Source organism: Hippopotamus amphibius, chromosome 2 (genome assembly GCF_030028045.1).
Source record: "Hippopotamus amphibius kiboko isolate mHipAmp2 chromosome 2, mHipAmp2.hap2, whole genome shotgun sequence".
NCBI lineage: Eukaryota > Metazoa > Chordata > Mammalia > Artiodactyla > Hippopotamidae > Hippopotamus > Hippopotamus amphibius.
Genome location: NC_080187.1, coordinates 37,557,013 through 37,580,287, shown reverse-complemented (window position 1 = coordinate 37,580,287; position 23,275 = coordinate 37,557,013). Strand labels below are relative to the sequence as shown.

Here is a 23,275-nt window from a genome sequence, read left to right as displayed (position 1 = left end):
AAGTGTATAAAGGATCTGGATGGACCATGCTATGCCAAAGAACACAAAACATTTTGCAACAGGGCCTATATCATTCCATACAACTGAAAATGAGCTCTACTTACTTATTTTTAATGAAAGAATACATTTCTTTATATTAATTTTAATGGTCAACTTTATCATGAACCATGTTTCATTAACTCAAATTCAGCCAATAGCAGTTACTTTTCAACTGCTATTTAACGGTAACAGAAAATTTTTACTAAGAATCTTCAGAGGTACTTGATTTAAAAGGCTCCAGGCTCCAGGAGCTTCCTAGGTGGCGCAGTGGTTAAGAGTCTGCCTGCCAATACAGGGGACACGGGTTCCCGCCCTGCTCCAGGAAGATCCCACATGCTGCAGAGCAACTAAGCCCGTGTGCCACAACTATTGAGCCTGCGCTGTAGAGCCCATGAGCCACAACTATTGAGTCCATGTGCTGCAACTACTGAAGCCCACGCACCTAGAGCCTGTGCTCCGCAGCAAGGGAAGCCACGGCAATGAGGAGCCCGCGCACCACAATGCCGAGTAGCCCCCACTCACCGCAACCAAAGAAAGCCCACGCACCGCAAGAAAAGACCCAACACAGCCAATAAAATAAATTAATTAATTTTAAAAAAAAAGGCTACAGGCTCCAAAATTTTATTTCTAAAAAAATTGGTCCCATATCATGTTCTAAACTGGGGGTGGGGTGGGGAATATAATTATTACATTTTTGTACAAAACAGAAAAAAGGCCTAAAGGCCTAAAAGCATCTATCAGAAACAGAAAGATGTGATCAACAAAAACTCAGATAATCTACCAGATGCAGACTGGGGCCATTAGAAAGAAACTATTTCAAAGAGAATGAAAAACCTGGGGAGAAGAACCGCAATAAAAGTGATGTCTTTGCTGTAAAGGAAATGCAAACATTATGTATATGCTGCAATCTGGCCACAGGCACACGTCGGTCCCGCTATAACGCGTATTTCTACAATGTGAATTAGCTCGTCTGTGACTGGTAAAGAGAGGCATGTTGTCAGCCTTTAACGTAGTAGTTGAGTTATTCATACATGATTCCCCATGGCTGATTACAAAGAACCTTACAGCAAACGGACACAACAAGCTGTGGTGAAATACAGTGCGAGTCACAAGGCCCCTTCACCCCACGCTCGTTCTCTCGGTCCAGTTTGCCCACGTCCTCTGTCTTGAGAACACTTATAGGACAAGCCTCTGTGATCGCTGTGCCTTTCTTTCTCGGTGGCGATTTCTCTTTGCGAGTGACGACGTGTGGAGCCTGCAGTCTCACGCACAGGGTCGCTCTGCACAACATGTTGCTAAGGGGCAACGGAAAGTGAAGAGGAAGAAAAACTCCAGCAGTTCATCCTGTCAGAGTTTCCACACCTCATTTATCTTCCACTTTAAGTGTGACTGAGAAACATCTGCAGTGTATAGAAAATAACCCTATAATGCAGAATGCAGAAGGAATGCACTTTGTAACTGAAGGCTCTGCATGGAGCCATTTAAGCAGTTTCTTCATTAAAAAAAACAAAAGAGCAAAAACTAGACAGCTTTTTTAAGAAAGAACAGTGAAAAAGTAAACACAAGGCGACGAGCTGAAGCTACCCATGCCTGGCAAGAATACACTTCGTGCAAAGCCTGCACCTGTTCCTTGATGTATGACTTCTGATGCTGTCTGCCTTGGTCTCCAGAGCTCAGCAGCTTCAGCCCTTCCACACAACCCTTTCCACTGCGGTACCATTATTTGGTTTTGAGACAAAAAGTTCTATGTTTACTGTGGTATTTCTTTCATTATTAGGAATATAACATGTCTTTTTAACTTTGCTAATATTTTTATTAGGACTGTTATTTATTAATGTTCTGGTTACAAAGCTGCATGTTCTGAGTGGCTTACCCAATACTATTTTTCCTATAAGCAGAAGGAAAACATCAGAAATTGTAGGTTGAGAAGCAGGTACAGGCTTTACACAAAGGTATTATTGCCAGGGGTAGGTGGCTTTGTGGCTCAATGTCTTTTTTTCCCCCTGCTGGTTTAAAAAAAAAAAAAAAAATCTAGGTTTTGCTGTTTTGTCATTCTTTTCACAAAGAAACTGCTTAAATGGTTCCAAATAGAACCGTAAGCCCTACAAGTACAATTTTGCTATATTCTGCTTTATACGGGTTATTTTCTATTCATTACAAGTTTTTCAGAAATACACAGTTTTTCAGAAGACATAGAGTGCTAACAGTATAATCAGAACAGAATGCGAGAACGTTTACTTAGAAGCATGCAAAAAAGGGGAGACTGAAGAGACAGAAGTCTGCTCCATCAGCATTATCTTGACAGGTTCCCTGATAGCTACGAATCTGCCCAAGGATAAGAAATATATAGAATCGATTAACTTATATAGTAGAAAAACCCAATTTCTTTCCTGTTCTAATGTGATCTGGATTTAAAAAATATACAATCACTTTGATTACACAATCATCAAATCAATATACTATTCATTAACTTCATTATTCAACAGATCTACCTCTTCACAGAGGAAAGTCCTAAACACCTAAATAGATGATTAGTCCTGATTTGTCCTCTAGATAGTACTCTCACTATAAATTAACTATTGACATTGTTTGTAAACCTATTTTCTTTGCCTCTGATTAGCAAAAAGTAATTTCCAGGAATCTAGATCATTGATCATTGAAGATTTCAGACCTTAAGGCTTACTTACAGAGGTAACAAACTCTAACGGTACAACTATGACTTATGTGTTTTAATAATAATCATAATCCCCTATATTAATAAGTACTTATGGCTTACAAACTGCTTTCAGTATTATCTCATCTGAGTATTCCAACAAACCCATATAAAAGGCATCAAAATTAAAAATAATTTTTTTCATTGTGTTAAAAAACAGAAGAAAAAAAAACCACCCATAATTCTACTAACCAGAAGTAAGTATTGTAAATGACGGTGCACATACTTACCAACCTTTCTATTATGTTTCTGTTTTTATAAAAATAGCATCATATTATATATATAATTTTGTAGCTTGCTTTTTTTTTCTTTTTTGATATGTCAGGATCTGTCTCCGCAAATAAATATTCACCTATAACATTATATTTAATGGATTAAAAGCATTCCATTGTACAAAACAGCATAGATTTTAAAAATTCAATCCATTAAGTCTATTTTACAGAAAAGGTGAATCTCAGAGAGCTGAAGTCATACCATAGGGAGAGATCTATGAATTAAAAACCTTAGCCTTCTGATTGCTAATGGAACATTCTATCCACAATAGTTTCCAAAGGACTGAAACATATTCAAACTTTCGGACAAAAGCAATCATTAGACTGAGTGAAGTCTGACACATACCTAACCACATCCGAATGATGCTCATGTAGTCTTTGTTCTTGGCGGAGAGAAGTTTGTCATAGGAAGGGCAGCCTGCCAGCAAGATGCGATCATGGTCCTCACACATGGATATAAGGTGTTGCTCTGCACTTCGGGTGCAGCACACGTGATAATGAGCCAGTTTCGTGATAGCATGTCTGATAGAGTCGTCAATGGTCCCACTGACTTCTCCCCCTTCAATGTGAAGGATTCGGATGTTCATCAAGGCAGCAGATGTAGCCAGAGCCAGGGCATCAAACCTGTCGCCGTGAACAATCATGATATCAGGCTTCAGGCGGTTAAGAACATCTGGTAGCTTCACAAGGGCCAGGCCTACTGACTCCACCATGGCTGCCTCATCTTCCCCTCTAACAATTGTGTGTAGTCTGGTGTTGATGTCAAAGTCATCTTGTTCAATCATGCGATATGTGTTTCTAAAGCAGGAGAGAAATAAAAATGTGAGAGCATGTTCTTAAGTATAGGGCTATAAAAACATGAACATTAATCCTGAAGGGAAAAATATTTCACAAAATTTCCTTGTTAAAATAAACTTAACTATAACTTACAAAAATTAAAAGCACAAACCATAAATATACAGATCACTTGATTAATTTTTCTGCACAAACACCCCTCTAGCCACCACCCAGATCAACACATCCCACACCTGGGAGGTCGCAACTTGTGCCCCCTTCAGTGAGCACCTGGAGGGAGAAACACTGGAGGGAGAATGCTTTTATTAGGAAAAAAAGAGACTACATTTTACACTGGTCACAACTTTTTCTTTCTTTTTAAAAATATATATAAATTTTTAAAAAGAAATATGTTACTTAATAGAAAAAAAGTTACTTATAAAAGCAAAGCTCATTAAAAAAAATAGTATGGAACCAGGATACCTGACATGTCCCTATAATGTAAATTTCTGAATGATGGAAATTATCTCCTGAATTCTCTTTGTACGGTACCATTAAAGCAGCATAATTCTGATTGGAGTAAAAATGTAAGGTTTAAATTGGCTGTGAAATGCAGTTTCAGGTCTGTTTCATGCTTCAGTAATAACAGCAATTCTCAATGCCTTAAAGTTTCCTGTCTGTTATGACTAGATTTTAAAAGATCTGACTTTTTTTCTAAATATATAATACATTTATTATTTAAAAATTGGAAAATACAGAAAATTATCATGCATAAACCTACCACTTGGCAATATCAGTATTACCATTTGGATTTCTTTCTAGCCATTTTACACGTAAGATATTTTAACATGGTTGAGAACACATCATAGTACAATTCTGTAATCTACTTAATCCATTTAACACTATCTTTTCTCAGATGATGAAGGATTCTTTACATACACCATACAGATGGCTTAGTAGTCATTTTACAGATTCCTTTGGATTTTCCTACACACAAAAGCTATGACGTTGTCTGTAAACAAAGACAATCTTGTGCCTTTATTTATACTGCTTGTTTCACTGCACTGGCTGTTAACATCCAGTACACAGAGAAGTGGTGAAAGTAGGTATCTTTACCTTGTTCCCCATCTTAGGAGGAAAGCACAAATTTTATGTTAGCTATAGGTTTTTCACAGGTGGCCTTTATCAGACTGAGGAATTTCCTTTCTATTCCGAGTTTGCTAAAAGCTTTCACCATAACTAGTTGTTGAATTTTGTCAAGTGCTCTTTTAATATCTATTGAGATGACTGTGTTGGTTTTCCCCTTTATTCTGTTAATACATGAATCGCACTAGTTGATTTCCACATGTTAAATCAATCTTGAATTCCTGAGATAAACCCACTTGGTCATGGCGTATTATCTGTTTTTTTAATATTGCTGGATGTAATTTGCTAATTTTTTGTTTAAAATTTTTATGTCTATATTAATGAGGGATACTGATCTGAATTTTCTTATAATGTCTTTGTCAGGTTTTGATATCAGGATTTTGCTGACCTTATTAAATAATCTAGGAAGTCCATGGCTCCTCTATTTTCTGAAAAAGTTTGTACAGGATCTTTTTGTTTGTTTGTTTTGTTTTTGTTTTTTGTATAGGATCTTAAATGTCTGATAGAATTCAAAAGTGAAGCCATCTTTGTAGGAAGTTATTTTTATAGGAGTGTTTGATAAAGAATTCAATTTCTTTAATAGAAAACTATCGAGATTTTCTATTTTTTTCTGTCAGTTTTAGTAAGCAGTGTTTTTCAAGGAGTTTGTCCATTTCATCTAAATAGATTGTCAGATTTACTGGCCTAATATTCTCCTTTTATTCTTTTAATGGCTGTAAGATCAGTAGTAATATCTTCTTTGTTATCCTATATTGGTAATTTCTGTGTTCCCTTTTTCTTGTTCTGCAGAAGCTTGTCAATTTTATTAATATTTTAAAGAAATAACTTTTGGCTTAATTTTCTCTACTGTTTAATCTACTTTTATATTTCATTGATTTTCCACTCTATTGCTCCTCCCTTCTACTTACACTGGGCTTAATTTTTTCTTGCTCATTAAAGTGGAAATGGATCCTTGACTCTAAATTTTTCTTTTTTTCACATAAGTACTTAAAGCTACAAATTTCCCCCTAAGCTCTGCTTAATCTACACCCACAAATTTTGATATACTGTAATATTATTCAGTTCATATCATTTTCTAATTTTCCTTAGGATTTCCTGTTTGACCCCTGAGCTTAAAGCTCAACAATAAACAACCAATTTAAAAATGGGCTAAAGACCTTAACACACACCTCACCAAAGATGATATAAAGATGGCAAAGAAGCACATGAAAAGATGCTCCACATCACGTCATCAAGGAAACACAAATTAAAACGAGATACTGCTACACACCTATTAGAATGGCCAAAATCCAGAACACTGCCAACACTAAGTGCTGATGAGGATATGGTGCAACAGGAACTCTCATTCACTGCTGCGGGGAATACAAAATGATACAGCCGTTTCGGAACACAGTTGGGCAGTTTCTTGCAAAAGTAAACATACTCTTACCGTACAATCTAGCAATTATGCTCCTTGGTTTACCTGAATGACCTGAAAACCTGTCACACAAAACTCTGCAAAATGAATGTTTATAGTAGCTTTATTCTGAATTGCCAAAACCTGGAAGCAACCAAAATATTCTTCAGTAAGGGAATGGAGAAATAAACTATCATACATCCACACAATGGAATATTATTCAGTGATAAAAAGAAATGACTATCAAGCTATGAAAATACATGAAGGAAACTTAAATGCATTTTACTAAATGAAAGAAGCAAATATGAAGAGGCTACATAGTATATGATTCTAACTATATGACGCTCTGGAAAAGGCAAAAATCTATGGAAATGGTGAAAAGATCAGTGATTGCCAGGAGATTGTTGCGGGGAAGGGATGAATACGTAGAGAAGATTTGAGGGGCAGTGAAATGACTGTGTGATACTATAATACACATATCACTATACATTTGTCCAAACTCAGAGAATTTACACCACCAAGTTGAACCCTAATATAAACTATGGACTTGGAGTGATAACAATGTGTCAATGGAAGTTCATCAACTGTAACAAATGTACCACTGAGGTGTGGTAGGAGATGTTGCTAAGGGGGGATGCTATGCATATACAGGGGAAGAGAGGTGTATGGAAAACTTCTGTACCTTCTGCTCAATTTTGCTGTTAGACCTAAAACTGTTCTTAAAAAACAAAGTCTATTTTTTAAAGGCATTCTTTCTTTTACATATAAGCATATACTTTTACCATTTCTAGTCACTCTTTCCTATAGATCTAAGTTCCCAACAGGTATCATCTCTCTTCAGTTTGAAGAATCTGACAACTTTTTGGTAGTACATACCTGCTGGTGATAGTTTGCTTAGCTTTTCTCTGAAAATATCTTTACTTCAACTTTATTTTTGAAAGATATTTTCACAGATAAAAAAAATTCTGGGTTAACAGGGTTTCCCCCCTCCTATTGAGCACATTAAAGATACTCCATTGTCTTCTGGCCCCCACAGTCAGACAGTGAGTTAGTTATCATTCACTGTTCCCCCGTAAGAAATGTAATTTTTGTCATGTTGCTTTCAAGGTTTTCTTGTTTTCAACAAATTGACTATGCTATGTCTACATGTAGTCTTCTTTATATTTATCTATTAGGGTTGTTGACCTTTCTGGATCTGTACATCAATTTTTTTTTAACCAAATTTGGAAACCTCTGGCCAGCAATTCTTCTAAGATTGCTTTAATTCTGAGACTGCCCCGCCTACAGAAAGTTCATATCTAACCATTTGAATCAGGAACCAGAATCAGAATCCCCTTGAAATAGTATCTCAAAAAACAAAACACTATGTCCCATAACACCAAATACACTTGAAGAATTCGCTTAAGGCCTGAATTAAACAGAAACATTGGGTTTATTTTTAAACTAAATTCTGTATTAAACAAACATGTTTTAAGTATTTAGTTTGAACTGCTGCCAAACTTGAACATTTTCAAAAACCATGGGACTGTAACAAAACTAGGCCACCGGTATATTCTCTGAATGAAATTAGACTTGATCCAGTACATTTGCCTTAAGTCCCCAAACTGAACCTCTTCACAGCAGTAGGGTCTTCATGGTACCCACACCACCACAGTCAATCTTCTCATTAATCTTTACTGATAGTACCTCTCCTCCTCCTCTTAAATAACCTTGTCTCTAATTTGGAAGCATCAGTCTCAGAGGAAAATCAGTTGAATGAGCTATCAGCTGTTTTCTGATTATTTCTTTTCTTTGTGCTGTTGCATATTAAAAGTGTAAAGAAATAAGAGTAGCAGTTCTCAAACTTCACCTCTCCAATAGCAGAGGGAATCTGATCCTTGAGGGATTTAAGTTTTCTCCTCAGCTTTTACATTGGGGGTGATCCCCCTACTGTATCTCTTCTTACAGATGCTCAGACAGCTGCATAAAGAGTGCCAACTATCCGCTGTCTTGAGATACAAAAGTTATGCACAATTGTGCTGAAGATACTTATTCTGTTAGAGTCAACTAGATTTAAAAATTACTCTACTTCTCCCAAGAAGATACCCCCACCTCCACAATTAAGCAGCATGTTTGAGAGTCTTATTCTAAGTTTTTCACCTTGTTTTTATTTTCATTTCCTATCCAGAGCAACTTCTTTTAGTCATTAGAATATTAATCCTTCTGACTACAACAGTTATTTTTAACCCTCTCTAAATGAGAAACTAGTTGGTATGGGAACTGGTCTTCACAATGCAATGAGCACCAGTTGAGCATACAATGCAGGGCACTCTATCTGTGTTAAATACTGTGTGTTTGGGAGAGAGGGAGAGAAAGAAGACAGAGAAAAAATGTTATTTACTTACACACACACACAGAGAAAAGATAGTACAGCAGATTTTTGCATGCATGACTATTTTTTTGTTTTGGGGGTTTTTTTGGACATACAATAAACTGCATATATTTAAAGTGTACAATTTGATTATTTTTTTTATTAGTAATGTATATATGGCAATCCCAATCTCCCAATTCATCCCACCCACCCCCACCCCCGCTTTCCCCACTTGGTGTCCATATGTTTGTTCTCTACGTCTGTGTCTCTATTTCTGCCTTGCAAACCAGTTGATTTGTACCATTTTTCTATATTCCGCATATATGTGTTAATATATGATGTTTTTCTCTGACTCACTTCACTCTGTATGACAGTCTCTAGGTCCATCCATGTCTCTGCAAATGTCCCAATTTCATTCCTTTTTACAGCTGAGTAATATTCCATTGTATATATGTACCACATCTTCTTTATCCATTCATCTGCTGATGGACATTTAGGTTGCTTCCATGTTGCATGCATAACTTCAAAATTCTCAAGCATTCCTGAAGTACCAAGTCATGGAGTCATGAAGTGCTGTGCAATTTTGCTAAACGTGAACCTGAATCCCATCTATCCGACATTAATGTTAATAGGGGAGCAAGTCACTTAGCTAATGATTAAGCTAACCTTTCAGACCAAAATACAGCATGGTTCCCATCATTTTCTGCAGGTTTCTCTGGGGAAAATACCATAGAGCAAGGTCTCTCAATGTCAGCACTCCTGACGTTTTAGGCCAGACACATCTTTGTTGTGGGGGGTGACCCGTGCACTGTAAGATGGAAACATCCCTAGAGGTTAGAAACATCCGTAGCCTCTTAAAAAAACGTGCTGAGATCAGATCAAGATGGAGGAGTAGGACATGGAGCGCACCTTCTCCCACAAATACATCAAAAATATATCTACATGTGGAATGATTCTCACAGAATGTCTACTGAACACTGGCAGAAGATCTCAGACTTCCAAAGGGGCAAGAAAATCTCCACATAATTGGGTAGGACAAAAAAAAATTTAAAAAGAGAGAGAAAAAGGAATCGGGATGGGACCTGTGGCCCTGGGAGGGACCTGTGAAAGAGGAAAGGGTTCCACACACTGGGAAGTCCCCTCACTGGCAGGGAGATCAGCCGGGACAGAGGGGGAGCTTCAGAGCCTCAGAGGAGAGCACAGCAACTGGTTTGCGAAGGGCAAAGTGGAGGGAGACCTGTACAAACGGTCCGTGCTGCTGCCTGACACTCCCCAGCCTGAGATGCTCGTCTGCTGCAGCAGGAGGGGGCTGGGTGCTGAGGCTCAGCCTTCAGAAGTCAGACCCTGAAGAGGGAGAGGACTGGGGTTGGCTGCGAGGGGAGACAGCCTGAGGGGGCTAGGGTGTGGTGTAGGAGAACGCCTGGGTCCACCAGAGATGCAGAATGCCACTGTTGGGGGGCACGCAAGGAGAGAGGTGGGACCACCGTAGGAACGTCTTTCTACACGCAAGCACTACCTGGGGGCAAGGCAATACCTACATGGGGTCTCGGGCTGGGCGAGAGCCACCACTGCCATCTCAGACTCTAGAGGTGGGCAGGACCGCGGCTGTGCCGAGGGTCCTGCAAGCGGGTGCCTGGCACTGCCCCTGCCTTCCCAAGAGTGCACACAGGCCGTACACCTGCATACCCCCTATCAAGGGGATAACAGTGAGTACACGAGAGGAAAGAGATGGCAAGCATCCAAACTAAAAACAGCCCTCATGTCAAAAAAACATTAAATCCACACAAGCTACACAGGGACGCTCCCACATATAAACAGCTCTCCAAGACTAAAGTAGATAATTTTTCTCCTAAACTCACAGAGTAAGAGAAATATAAGCAAAATGAAGAAGGAGAGGAACCACTCCCAGTTAAACGACCAAGAGTATTCCCCTGAAGGAACAAACAACGAAACAGGCCTCTTAGGTCTAATAGACACCGAGTTCAAAAAGGAGGTAATGAAAATACTGAAGAAATTAAGAAAGGCTATCAACAGAAATGCAGATTACTGTAAAATGGAACTAGAAACTATAAGGAGGAGCCAAGAAAAATTAGAAAATTCATTTGCCTAGACGAAAGCGAAAGGCAAAGACTAGCAGAATGAATAATGCAGAAGAAATAAATGACCTGAAAGATAAAATAATGGAAATTACCCAATCAACACAGCAGACAGAAAGCCAAATGAAAACACACAAAAAATGAAAGCAACAAAAGAGACCTATGGGATAAGATAAAATGCGCCGAACTACGAATAGGAATTCCAGGAGAAGAAGAGAGAAATGGGGATTGTAAATGCATTTGAAGAGATTATGGGAGAAAACTTCCCAAACCTAAAGAAGGAAACAGATATCCAGATACAGGAAGCACATAGGGTCCCAAACAAGATGAACCAAAAGACCTCCACCAAGACATACTGTAATAAAAAGGGCAAAAGTTAAAAATAAAGAGAGGATTCTAAATGCAGCAAGAGAAAAAGAGTTAATTACAAGGGAACCCCCATGAGGCTATCAGCTGCTTTCTCTACAGAAATGCTGCAGGCCAGAAAGGAGTGGCAAGACATTTTCAAAGACCTGAAAGGGAAAAATCTGCAAACTAGAATACTCTACCCAGCGAGATTACCATTTAGAAGTAGAAATAAAGAATTTCTCAGACAAACAAAAACTGAAAAAATGCAGTAATACTAAACCTATCCTAAAAGAAATACTGAAAGGTCTTCTGGAAAGAGAAAAGAAGCAAGAAGATACAGGAAGGAGGAAATCACAATTGGAAAGTAAATCACTTAAATAAGCCAATATACAGATCCAAAAAAACAAAACAAACCAAAAAACCTACTTGTGAAAGTCACAATAAATACAAGGAACAGCAAAATGATAAATATGAAGATGTAAAATAGGACATCAAAACCACAAAATGTGGGGAAGGAGAATAAGAAAATGTAGATTCCTTTTTTTTTTTAAGAATGTGTTGAGCCTGTATGACTATCAGGCTAAAGCAAGCAGATACAGGAAGAGGTTAACAAACTTGAAACACAAAGTAACCACAAACCAAAGACATACAATAGATTCACAAAAACCAAAAAGAAGAAAACACAAGCATAAAACAAAAGGAAACCATCAAACCACTAAAAAAAGAAAAAAAGAAAAAGAAAAAGGAAGAAGAAACACAGAATCAACTGGAAAACAAGGTTTAAAATGTCAATAAATACACAGGTATCAATAATTACCTTAAATGTCAATGGACTGAATGCTCCAATCAAAAGACACAGAGTGGCAGATTGGATTAAAAAAAACAAGGGTCAACAATATGCTGCCTACAAGAGACCCACCTGAGGGCAAAGGACACATAGACTGAAAGTAAGGGATGGAAAAACATATTTTATGCAAACTGAAATGACAAGAAATCAGGAGTTGCAATACTCATATCAGACAAAATAGACTTTAAAACAAAGGCAATAAAGAAAGGTAAAGAAGGACACTGTATAATGATAAAAGGATCAATATAAGAAGAGGATTTTATACTCATCAACATATATGCACCTAATTTAGGAGCCCCCCAAAACATAAATACTATCAGACATAAAGGGAGAAATTGACAATAGTAGGAGACTTTAATACCACACTCACATCAATGGACAGATCTTCTATACAGAAGATCAATAGGGCAACAGAGATCCTAAATGATACAACAGAATGAGTTAGACTTAGTTGATATTTTCAGGACATTACATCCAAAAAACCCATTACACACATTCTTTTCAAGTGCACATGGAATATTCCCTAGGACTGACCACAAACTAGGGCACAAAACTAACCTCAACAAATTTAAGAGTATAGAAATTATTTCAAGCATCTTCTCTGACCACAACAGCATGAAACTAGAAATCAACCACAGAAAAAGAAATGAGAAAAGAAAATTACATGGAGACTAAACAACATGCTACTATAAAACCAATGGGTCAACGAGGAAATCAAAACAGAAATTTTAAAATACCTTGAGACAAATGACAATGAAAACACAACCATACAAAAGTTATGGGATGTAGCAAAAGCAGTTCTTAGAGGGAAGTTCATGCAATATAGGCCTTCCTCAAAAAAAGAAAAATCTCAAAAAACCTAACCTACCACCTAAAAGTATTAGAAAAAGAACAAACAAAACCTAAAGTCAGCAGAAGGAAAGAAATAATAACGATCAAAGGGAAATCAATAGAGATTTCTAAAAATAGAAAAAAAAAAACCAATAAAACCAAGAGTTGGTTCTTTGAGAGGATAAACAAAATTGACAAACCTCTGGCCAGGCTCACCAAGAAGAAAAGAGAGAGAACCCAAATAAACAAAATAAAAAATGAAAAAGGAGAAATCTCAAATGATACCACAGAAATACAAAAAAGCATAAGAGAATACTATGAACAATTATACGCCAACAAATTTGACAACCTAGAAGAAATGGACAACTTTCCAGAAACATACAGCCCACCAAAGCTGAATCAAGAAGAAATAGGGGCACAGTTCTTGAGGCGCTAGCCTGCTGTGTCTTCCCTTTGCCTGGCAAAGAAAAATAAAGCCATCTCTCTCTTCCTCCAAAATCTCTGTCTCCGTATTTCTATTAGGCCTCAGTGTACAGAGTAGCCGTTATTATGGCAACAAAATGGGGGCTCGTCCAGTATCTGCTCACGGGCAGGCGGCCCCGCAGGGCCCTCTGGCTTGATCGGAAGCTCGGGGATGTCTCTCCATGCCAGCCTCCTTCGGGAGGGCAGAGAGTTGGAGGATATCTCAGAGACCAGATCGCCAGGGACTCCCTGTCGCAGGGCTGTGCCCCAGCACACCCCACCAGCCAACTCCGCTGTGGAACTCCAAGGCTACAGTGGAGAACAGGGAAGAGGCTGAGCTAGCAGCTGCAGAGGCTTCTTTTGCCTTGAGGACACCTTCTCTTCTCTTACCCACCTTGGCCTGGACTTCCACTCTGAGAAACATTAAATATTGAAGGACTAGCGAGACAGTGTATGGATGTCGCAACACACCTGTCAGCACTATGTGAATCTCCTGGCGTGCACTCCTGACCTTTGACCGCCCCCAGGAACTTAGGTTCCAATTTGTGGAATTCTCCACTTTGGGGATTTCCCTGTGAAGGGTAATCCTGATGTGGAACTCTCCCCGCAAAGGGAAGTTCTGATGTGGAACTCTCCCGCAAAGGGTAATGCTGATGTGGAACTCTCCCCGCAAAGGGAGGTTCTGATGTGGAACTCTCCCCACAAAGCGAGGTTCTGATGTGGAACTCTCTCGCAAAGGGAGGTTCTGATGTGGAATTCTCCCTGCAAAGGGAAATTTTGATGTAAGGCGCCACACTGGGGCTACGGTCCAGGTCGAGAGGGACTCGGAAGTCACGTTGGGCAGGTCTCCGCCATATGTTTCTCTTTTTTTTTTATGGTTTATGTGTAGGTGTATGTGTGACTTCCAGCTGACGAGGTGAAGGTTTATGTTTTGATTTGAGCACATGAACACCTGAGGCCTGCTATCAACTGCTCAAGCAAAAATGGGAAGCACTTCCTCTAAGGTTCCACCTTCATCTGGGAGTCCCTTGGGAAAAACTTTTCAACCTATAGCTATGGTCCTATGACAAAAAGAAGTATGGTTTTTTTTTTTTTTGACACTGGATGGCCACAATATTCTTTAGACTCTGGACAAAACTGGTTAAAATAGCTCCATTTAATTGGCTTAAAAGAAAAGTAAGCACTTACAAATCAAATAATTCTAAATACAAGAGAAATTAAGCTAAATATATTTCAGGTTCACGTGAACTGGGAAATATTCAATACTAAATTAATATCTGGTATTAATGTTTAAGTTTGTTAATTAATGTAGACATGTTTTTAAAGTTGTCAACATTAATTATAATATTGTGCCTAGGTTTAATATAAGCTATCTGTTGCAAATTTGTCAGCAAGGGAAGAAACTCCGGGTGAAGAAACTTTTAAAGAAGAAAATACAAATGAGATAAGAGCTTTAAGTAAACTTTTAGGAATAATTATTTTTTAAGCATTGTCTACCTAAGAATAATCTCTCCAAATATTCAACAGCTTAAAATTTAGAGTTGTGCTAAATCAAGTTAAATGATGGAAGCTTACTGAATAGCTAGGTCATTCTCAAAATAAGACTGAAACACTAATTACTTAACACTGGCTTCCTTTTATAGATAAACAAAAGGTTTAGAACTATTAATAAATGTGTTTGGTGCCACACTGAGATATTTTCTATAAGAAAGAACATTTTTCTAGAAATTATCACTGGTATTTATGTTCTCCAATTTACAGAATGCTAATGTAAAGGACAGTTCATAAATGCTTACTTAGTTTTCACAGGAAATTAAGGTTTTAAGAGATGAGGATTCTAATTTAAACATGTAACTAAAGCTAACAGAAATAATAAAGGAAACAATTCAGTATACAGTAGGGAAATAAAATGTATGTTTTCAGTACAGAAGGTATGCAGAATGGAACTGCATGCCATTAAGGGGAAAGGAAGTAAGTCTGACTTACAGGTGGCTATTTCTGACTGAGAAAATAAGGTGGTTATAGAAAGTGAGGGAAGTCTTGTGGAAAGTGGGCCCCGAAAAGAGCTTTATGGGTGGTCAGGACTGAATAAGGTTAAAATAAACGTAACTGAGTAAATGAATTTTAAAAGTAAGTGGGTGCAAAACTTGAATTTGGCTTTTCTCTTTCTTAAGAGGACAAAATTTCTTAAAATGTTGAACTGCCCTTGATAACAGGTTTTAAGTTTCTTTACCTTTTAAGTGATCTGTTCTATATTTGCCTTTGAAATCTTTGTTACTTTGGTTAAGCAAATAATTTTTTTTATAATGAATTGTGATCCTATCTGATTGAGTGTTCTAAACGCCTTTGATATTATATGGTAATTGCTTACTAATACAAATATTCTAGAAATTATATGGAATTCCTAAAATTCTAAAATGTCCTGGTAAGACATTATCAGTCATAGTACTAGTTATTATCTGAAAGTGTTGTCTGTCACAACAGTAACCAAGTTACTTTATCAATTACATTGTAATCAGATTTAAACATGCCTTAAGTCTTTTGTTAGTATAGACAGTTATGGTTTTACTCTGATGCCTTTACAAAAATACTGCCTCTTCAGGATTTATAGGAAGCATTTTCTAAGATTAAATTGAAATTAATTAGGTAAATAAATTTTGTTATTAACAATAAGCTGGTTCCAGACTGAAATTTGGGTTTTCTCTCTCTGTTAAGAAAACAAACGTTTCTTAAAATGCTACTTTTGATAACAGACTGTGTGAGTTGCCTTGCCTTTAAGTAATTTATATTTGCTTTTAAGATCTTTTGTTACTTTGGTTAAGTGAAGAAGTAGTATTTTATGAAAAACATGGCATGAGTAGATAAGATTACTTCTGCTTCTACAAATATTAACCCCTCGTTGTGAGACTTTTGCCATCCTGATGTCCTTAAAGCATGGCAACATTCTACTCCTAAATCAGGGAATTTAAAATGGGTAAAAGGATAACAGCTGATCTCTCTGCAGAAACTCTGCAGGCCAGAAGGGAGTGGCAGGGGATAATTAAAGTCTTGAAAGAGAAAAACCTACAGCCAAGAATACTCTACCCAGCAAAGAATCTCATTAAGATTCAATGGAGAAATCAAAAGCTTTACAGACAAGCAAAAGTTAAGAGAATTCAGCACCACTAAACCAGACTTACAACAACTGCTAAAGGAACTCCTCTAAGCAGTAACACAAGATAAGAAAAAGACATACACAAACACAGCCAAAACAATGAAGAAAATGGTAATAGGAACACACATGTCAATAATTACATTAAATGTAAATGGATTACACGCTCCAACCAAAAGACACAGACTGGTTGAAAGGATACAAAAACAAGACCCTTATATATGCTGCCTACAAGAAACCCACTACAGACCAAGGGACACATATAGGCTGAAAGTAAGGGGATGGAAAAAGATATTCCATGCAAGTGGACATCAAAAGAAAGCTGGAGTAGCAATACTCATATCAGACACATTAGACCTTAAAGTAAAGACTATTACAAGAGACAAGGAAGGACACTACATAATGATCAAGGGATCCATCCAAGAAGAACATATAACAATTGTAAATATCTATGCACCCAACATAGGAGCACCTCAATACATAAGGAAAATGCTAACAACAATAAAAGGGGAAATTGATAGTAGCACAACAATAGTAGGAGATTTTAACACCCCACTTTCACCAATGGACAGATCATCCAAACAGAAAATAAAGAAACACAATCTCTAAATGAGATATCAGACCATCTTGACTTAATTGATATTTATAGGACATTCCATCCAAAAACTACAGAAAACACTTTCTTCTCAAGTGCACAGGGAACATTCTCCAGGATAGATCACATCTTGGGGCATAAATCAAGCCTTGGTAAATTCAAGAAAACTGAAATCATATCAAGCATCTTCTCTGACTACAATGCCATGAGACTAGATATCAATTACAGGAAAAAAACTGTAAAAAATACAAACACGTGGAGGCTAAACAATATGCTATTAAACAACCAAGAAGTCACTGCAGAAATCAAAGAGGAAATAAAAAAATACCTAGTAACAAATGACAATGAAAACACAACAACCCAAAACCTACAGGACACAGCAAAAGCAGTTCTAAGAGGGAAGTTTATAGTAATACAATTCTACCTCAAGAAACAAGAAAAATTTCGAATAAACAACCTACCCTTACACCTAAAACAACTAGAGAAAGAAGAACAAAGAAACCCCAAAGTGAGCAGAAGGAAAGAAATCATAAAGATCAGATCAGAAATAAATGAAAAAGAAATGAAAGAAACAATAGCAAAGACCAATAAAACTAAAAGCTGGTTCTTTGAGAGGATAAACAAAATTGATAAACCATTAGCCAGACTCATCAGGAAAAAAAGGAAGAAGATGCAAATCAACAGATTTAGAAATGAAAAAGGAGAAGTAACAATGGACACCTCAGAAATACAAAAGACCATGAGAGACTACTACAAGCAACTATATGCCAATACATTGGATAACCTGGAAGAAATGGATAAATTCTTAGAAAAGTACAATCTTCCAAGACTGAACCAGGAAGAAATAGAAAATATGAACAGACCAATCACACACACAGAAATTGAGACTGTGATTAAAAATCTCCCAACAAACAAAAGCCCAGGGCCAGATGGGCTTCACAGGCGAATTCTATCAAACATTTAGAGAAGAGCTAACAACTATCCTCTCAAACTCTTCCAAATCATACCAGAAGGAGGAACACTCCCAAACTCATTCTACAAGGCCAACAATCACCCTGATACCAAAACCAGAGAAAGGTGTCACAAAAAAAGAAAATTACAGGCCAATGTCACTGATGAATATAGATGCAAAAATCCTCAACAAAATACTAGCTCACAGAATCCAACAGCACATTAAAAAGATCATACACCATGATCAAGTGGGGTTTATCCCTGGAATGCAAGGATTCTTCAATATACTCAAATCAATGTGATACATCATATTAACAAATTGAAGGATAAAAACCATATGATCATTTCAATAGATGCAGAAAAAGCTTCTGACAAAGTTCAACACCCATTTATGACAAAAACTCTCCAGAAAGTGGGCACAGAAGGAAGTTACCTCAACATGATAAAAGCCATATATGACAAACCAACAGCCAACATCACTCTCAATGGTGAAAAACTGAAAGCATTTCCTCTAAACACAGGAACAAGACAAGGGTGCCCACTCTCACCACTATTATTCAGCACAGTTTTGGAAGTTTTAGCCACAGCAATCAGAGAAGAAAACGAAATAAAAGGAATCCAAATTGGAAAAGAAGAAGTAAAATTGTCACTGTTTGCAGATGACATGATATTATACATAGAAAACCCTTAAGATTCTACCAGAAAACTGGTAGCAGTAATCAAAGAATTTAGTAAAGTAGCAGGATACAAAATTAATGCACAGAAACCTCTTGCAATCCTATACACTAACAATGAAAGAGCAGAAAGAGAAATTAAGGAAACTCTCCCATTTACCACTGCAACAAAAAGTATAAAATACCTAGGAATAAACCTGCCTAAGGAGGCAAAAGACCTGTATGCAGAAAACTACAAGACACTGATGAAAGAAATAAAAAATGATACAAACAGATGGGGGGACATTCCACGTTCTTGGATTGGAAGAACCAACATTGTGAAAATGACTATCCTACCCAAAGCAATCTACTGATTCAACACAATCCCTATCAAATTACCAATGGCATTTTTCACAGAACTAGAACAAGAAATTTTATGATTTGTATGGAAATGCAAAAGACCCCAAATATCCAAAGCAATCTTGAGAAGGAAAAACGGAGCTGGAGGAATCAGGTTTCCTGACTTCAAACTATACTACAAGGCTACAGTGATCAAGACAGTATGGTACTGACATAAAAACAGAAAATAGATCATGGAACAAAATAGAGCGCCCAGAGATAAATCCACGCACATATGGGCACCTTATCTTTGACAAAGCAAGAATATACAATGGAAAAAAGACAGCCTCTTTAATAAGTGGTGCTGGGAAAATTGGACAGCTACATATAAAAGAATGAAATTAGAACACTTCCTAACACCATATACAAAAATAAACTCAAAATGGATTAAAGACCTAAATGTAAAGCTAGACACTATAAAACTCTTAGAGGAAAACATAGGCAGAACACTCTATGACATAAAGCAAGATCCTTTTTGACCCACTTCCTAGAATGGAAATAAAATCAAGAATAAATAAATGGGACCTAATGAAACTTAAAAGCTTTTGCACAACAAAAGAAACCATAAACAAGACTAGAAGACAACCCTCAGAATGGGAGAAGATATTTGCCAATAAAGCAACAGACAAAGGATTAATCTCCAAAATATACAAGCAGCTCATGTAGCTCACTGTCAAAAAAGCAAATAACCCAATCCACAAATGGGCGGAAGACCTAAATAGACATTTCTCCAAAGAAGACCTGCAGATGGCTAACAAACACATGAAAAGATGCTCAACATCACTAATCATTAGAGAAATGCAAGTCAAAGCCATAATGAGGTATCACCTCAAATTGGTCAGAATGGCCATCATCAAAAAAAGCTAGAAACAATAAATGCTGGAGAGGGTGTGGAGAAAAGGGAACCCTCCTGCACTGTTGGTGGGAATGTAAGTTGTACAGCCACTATGGAAAACAGTTTGGAGGTTCCTTAAAAAACTAAAAATGGAACTACCATATGATCCAGCAATCCCACTACAGGGCATATACCTGGAGAAAACCATAATCCAAAAAGAAACATGTACCATAATGTTCATTGCAGCACTGCTTACAATAGCCAGGACGTGGAAGCAACCTAAATGCCCATCAACAGATGAATGGATAAAGAAGATGGGGTACATACATACAATGGAATATTACTCAGCTGTAAAAAGCAATGAAACTGGGACATTTGTAGAAACATGGATGGATCTAGAGACTGTCATACAGAGTGAAGTGAGTCAGAAAGAGAAAAACAAATATTGTATATTAACACATACAGGTGGAGTATAGAAAAATGATACAGATCAACCGGTTTGCAAGGCAGAAATAGAGACACAGATGTAGAGAACAAACATGGACACCAAGTGGGGAAAGCGGGGAGGGTTGGGGGGGGAATGAATTAGGAGATTGGGATACCAAATTGTACACTCTAAATATATGCAGTTTATTGTAAAAAATAAAAAGTTAAAAAAAAAAAGATGTGGCACATATGTACAATGGAATATTACTCAGCCATGAAAAAGAATGAAATTGAGTTATTTGTAATGAGGTGGACAGACCTAGAGTTGGTCATACAGAGTGAAGTAAGCCAGAAAGAGAAAAACAAATACCATATGCTAACTCATATATATGGAATCTAAAAAAAAAAAAAAAGGTACTGATGAACCCAGTGACAGGGCAAAAATAAAGATGCAGATGTAGAGAACAGACTTGAGGACACAGGGTGGTGGGTGGGGAGGGCAAAGGGGAAGCTGGGACGAAGTGAGAGAGTAGCTTTGACATATATACACTACCAACTGTAAAATAGATAGCTAGTGGGAAGTTGCTGTATAACAAAGGGAGATCAACTCGATGATGGGTGATGCCTTAGAGGGCCAGGACAGGGAAAGTGGGAGGGAGTTGTGGGAGGGAGGGGATATAGGGATATATGTATAAATACAGCTGATTCACTTTGCTGTACCTCAAAAGCTGGTACAAGAGTGTAAAGCAATTATATTCCAATAAAGAGCTTAAAATAAAAAGAAGAAATAGATAATTCAGGGAATTCCCTGGTGGTCCAGTGGTTAGGACTCCGTGCTTTCACTGCTAAGGCCCAGGTTCAATCCCTGGTCAGGGAACTAAGACCCCACAAGCTGCATGGTGTGGCAAAATAAATAGATAAAATAAAATATGGCACAAATGGACTTATCTATAAGACAAAGACTCACAGACATAGAGAACAAATTTGTGGTGCCAAGGGGGAGGGTGGGGAGGGAGAGGGATGGACTGGGGGTTTGGGGTGAGTAGCTGCAAACTATTACTTTATTTTTTTAAATTTTATTTTATTTAGCCATGCCACAAGGCATGCAGGATCTCAGTTCCCCGACCAGGGATCAAACCTGTGTCCCCTGCATTAGGAGCTCAGAGTTTTAACCACTGGACCGCCAGGGAAGTCCCAAATTACTATATTTAGAATGAATAAACAACAAGGTCCTATTGTTTAGCACAGGGAACTATATCCAATTTCCTGGTATAAACTAATGGAAAAGAATGTAAAAAGGAATGTATATATGCGTATAACTGAATCACTTTGCTGTACAGCAGAAATTAGCAAAACATTGTAAATAAATTATACTTCAGTTAAAAAAAATACATATAACACCAACGTGAAAAAAAGTGCTTAATAAATAAATGAACCAATGAACTCCTAAGTATTCTATTTTTCACTTGATTTTTTTCTCAATTCTTAAGAGTATAAAATGCTGTTTTTTAAAAAATATCCAAGTAGTTGAAGTAGAAAGGTAGCTTATTCTTTCTGTTGGTTTAATGTCTTCTTAAATAATACTTTCACACATGGTTTAAAACTCAAGATACAAAAGGCTACACAGGGACCTCCCTGGTGGCACAGTGGGTAAGAATCCATTTGCCAATGCAGGAGACAAAGGTTCAATCCCTGGGCTGGGAAGATCCTACATGCCGCAGAGTAACTAAGCCTGTGTGCCACAACTACTGAGCCTGTGAGCCACAACTAGAGAAAGCCTGTGCACAGCAACGAAGACCCAATGCAACCAAAAATAAATAAATAAAATCAATTAATAAAAAGTTAAAAAAAAAAGGCTATACAGTGAAAATCCTACTTTTCACTTTCTTTTTTAAGCTCTTTATTGGAACATAATTGCTTTACGCTGTTGTGCCAGTTTCTGCTGTACAACAAAGTGAATCAGCTGCATCTACACATATATGCCCACATCCCCTCCCTCCCGAGACCCCCTCCCACCTTCCCTATCCCAGCCCTCTAAGTCATCACCCATCATTGAGTTGATCTCCCTGTGTTATGCAGCAGCCTCCCACTAGCTATCTATTTTACATTTGGTAGTGTATATCTGTCAAGGCTATTCTCTCACTTTATCCCAGCTTCCCCTTCGCAGCCTTCCCCCCACATCCCCCCTCCCCCCCGCCATGTCCTCAAGTCCATTCTCTACATATGCATCTTTATACTTGCCCTGTCACTGGGTTCATCAGTACCATTTTTTAAAATTCCATATATATGAGTTAGCATACAGTATTTGTTTTTCTCTTTCTGGCTTATACTTCTCACTTTTGTTTCCCAGTCATCCAGTTCTTTGCCCCATAAGCAACCAATGTCTTGTGCAAGAATGCACTGCAGACATACATTTCCATTAATTACTAGTCAAGTTTCCATTTTAACAGTCTCACCTGGCAAATACTACCTTCCCCTGCTTAATTATTGTAGTAGGCAGATAAGAAACCTACCACAACCTCCTTGAAAGCCTCTTCCCCACTAGTCTTCTGCCAAACTTTTCTCACAGAAGTAAAGAACACACTTAGACTTTCACTGCAGGCTGTAGCTAAAATTTCTCTTTTACTTGTCCCATCTTTGTTCAATAATGTAAGAAAACCCAAGTGAATTTTCTTAGGTAGCCAAAATTCATTTCACATTTTAAAAATCTATGAACTTCTGAGCTATCCATAAATTTCTTCTCTCATCTTTAAAAGTATTTTCTCAGAGCAAATTGCTAAATTGGTTGGTGGGGGCAGGTTTTTATTTGTTTTTGCTGTTATGATCTTACTGTTAAAGGACAATCAAAATGACAATCTTACCTTAACACAGTTTTCATATTTAAAGCTGTATTTTTTTCTTTACCACCTTTGGAGGCTGCATTAATGTTTTCATGCCACAAGGGTGCACTAAATACCACTTTATTACATATAACAAATTGAATGTTCATTC

General features: G+C 37.5%; 1 protein-coding gene across 7 annotated transcripts in view; it reads right to left on the bottom strand.

Annotated features, from left to right (window-relative positions):
* Positions 1 to 23,275, bottom strand: part of GNE (glucosamine (UDP-N-acetyl)-2-epimerase/N-acetylmannosamine kinase) — a 74,171-nt gene that overhangs the window by 19,261 nt on the left and 31,635 nt on the right. For 6 of the 7 annotated variants that reach the window (XM_057722204.1, XM_057722207.1, XM_057722206.1 and 3 more), the window contains one exon: positions 3,371 to 3,822. In XM_057722204.1, coding sequence (XP_057578187.1) covers positions 3,371 to 3,822 — 452 coding nt within the window. Of the gene's footprint in view, positions 1 to 3,370; positions 3,823 to 6,214; positions 6,432 to 23,275 lie in introns of those variants that run through there. The other variant, XM_057722208.1, reaches the window with a different exon arrangement.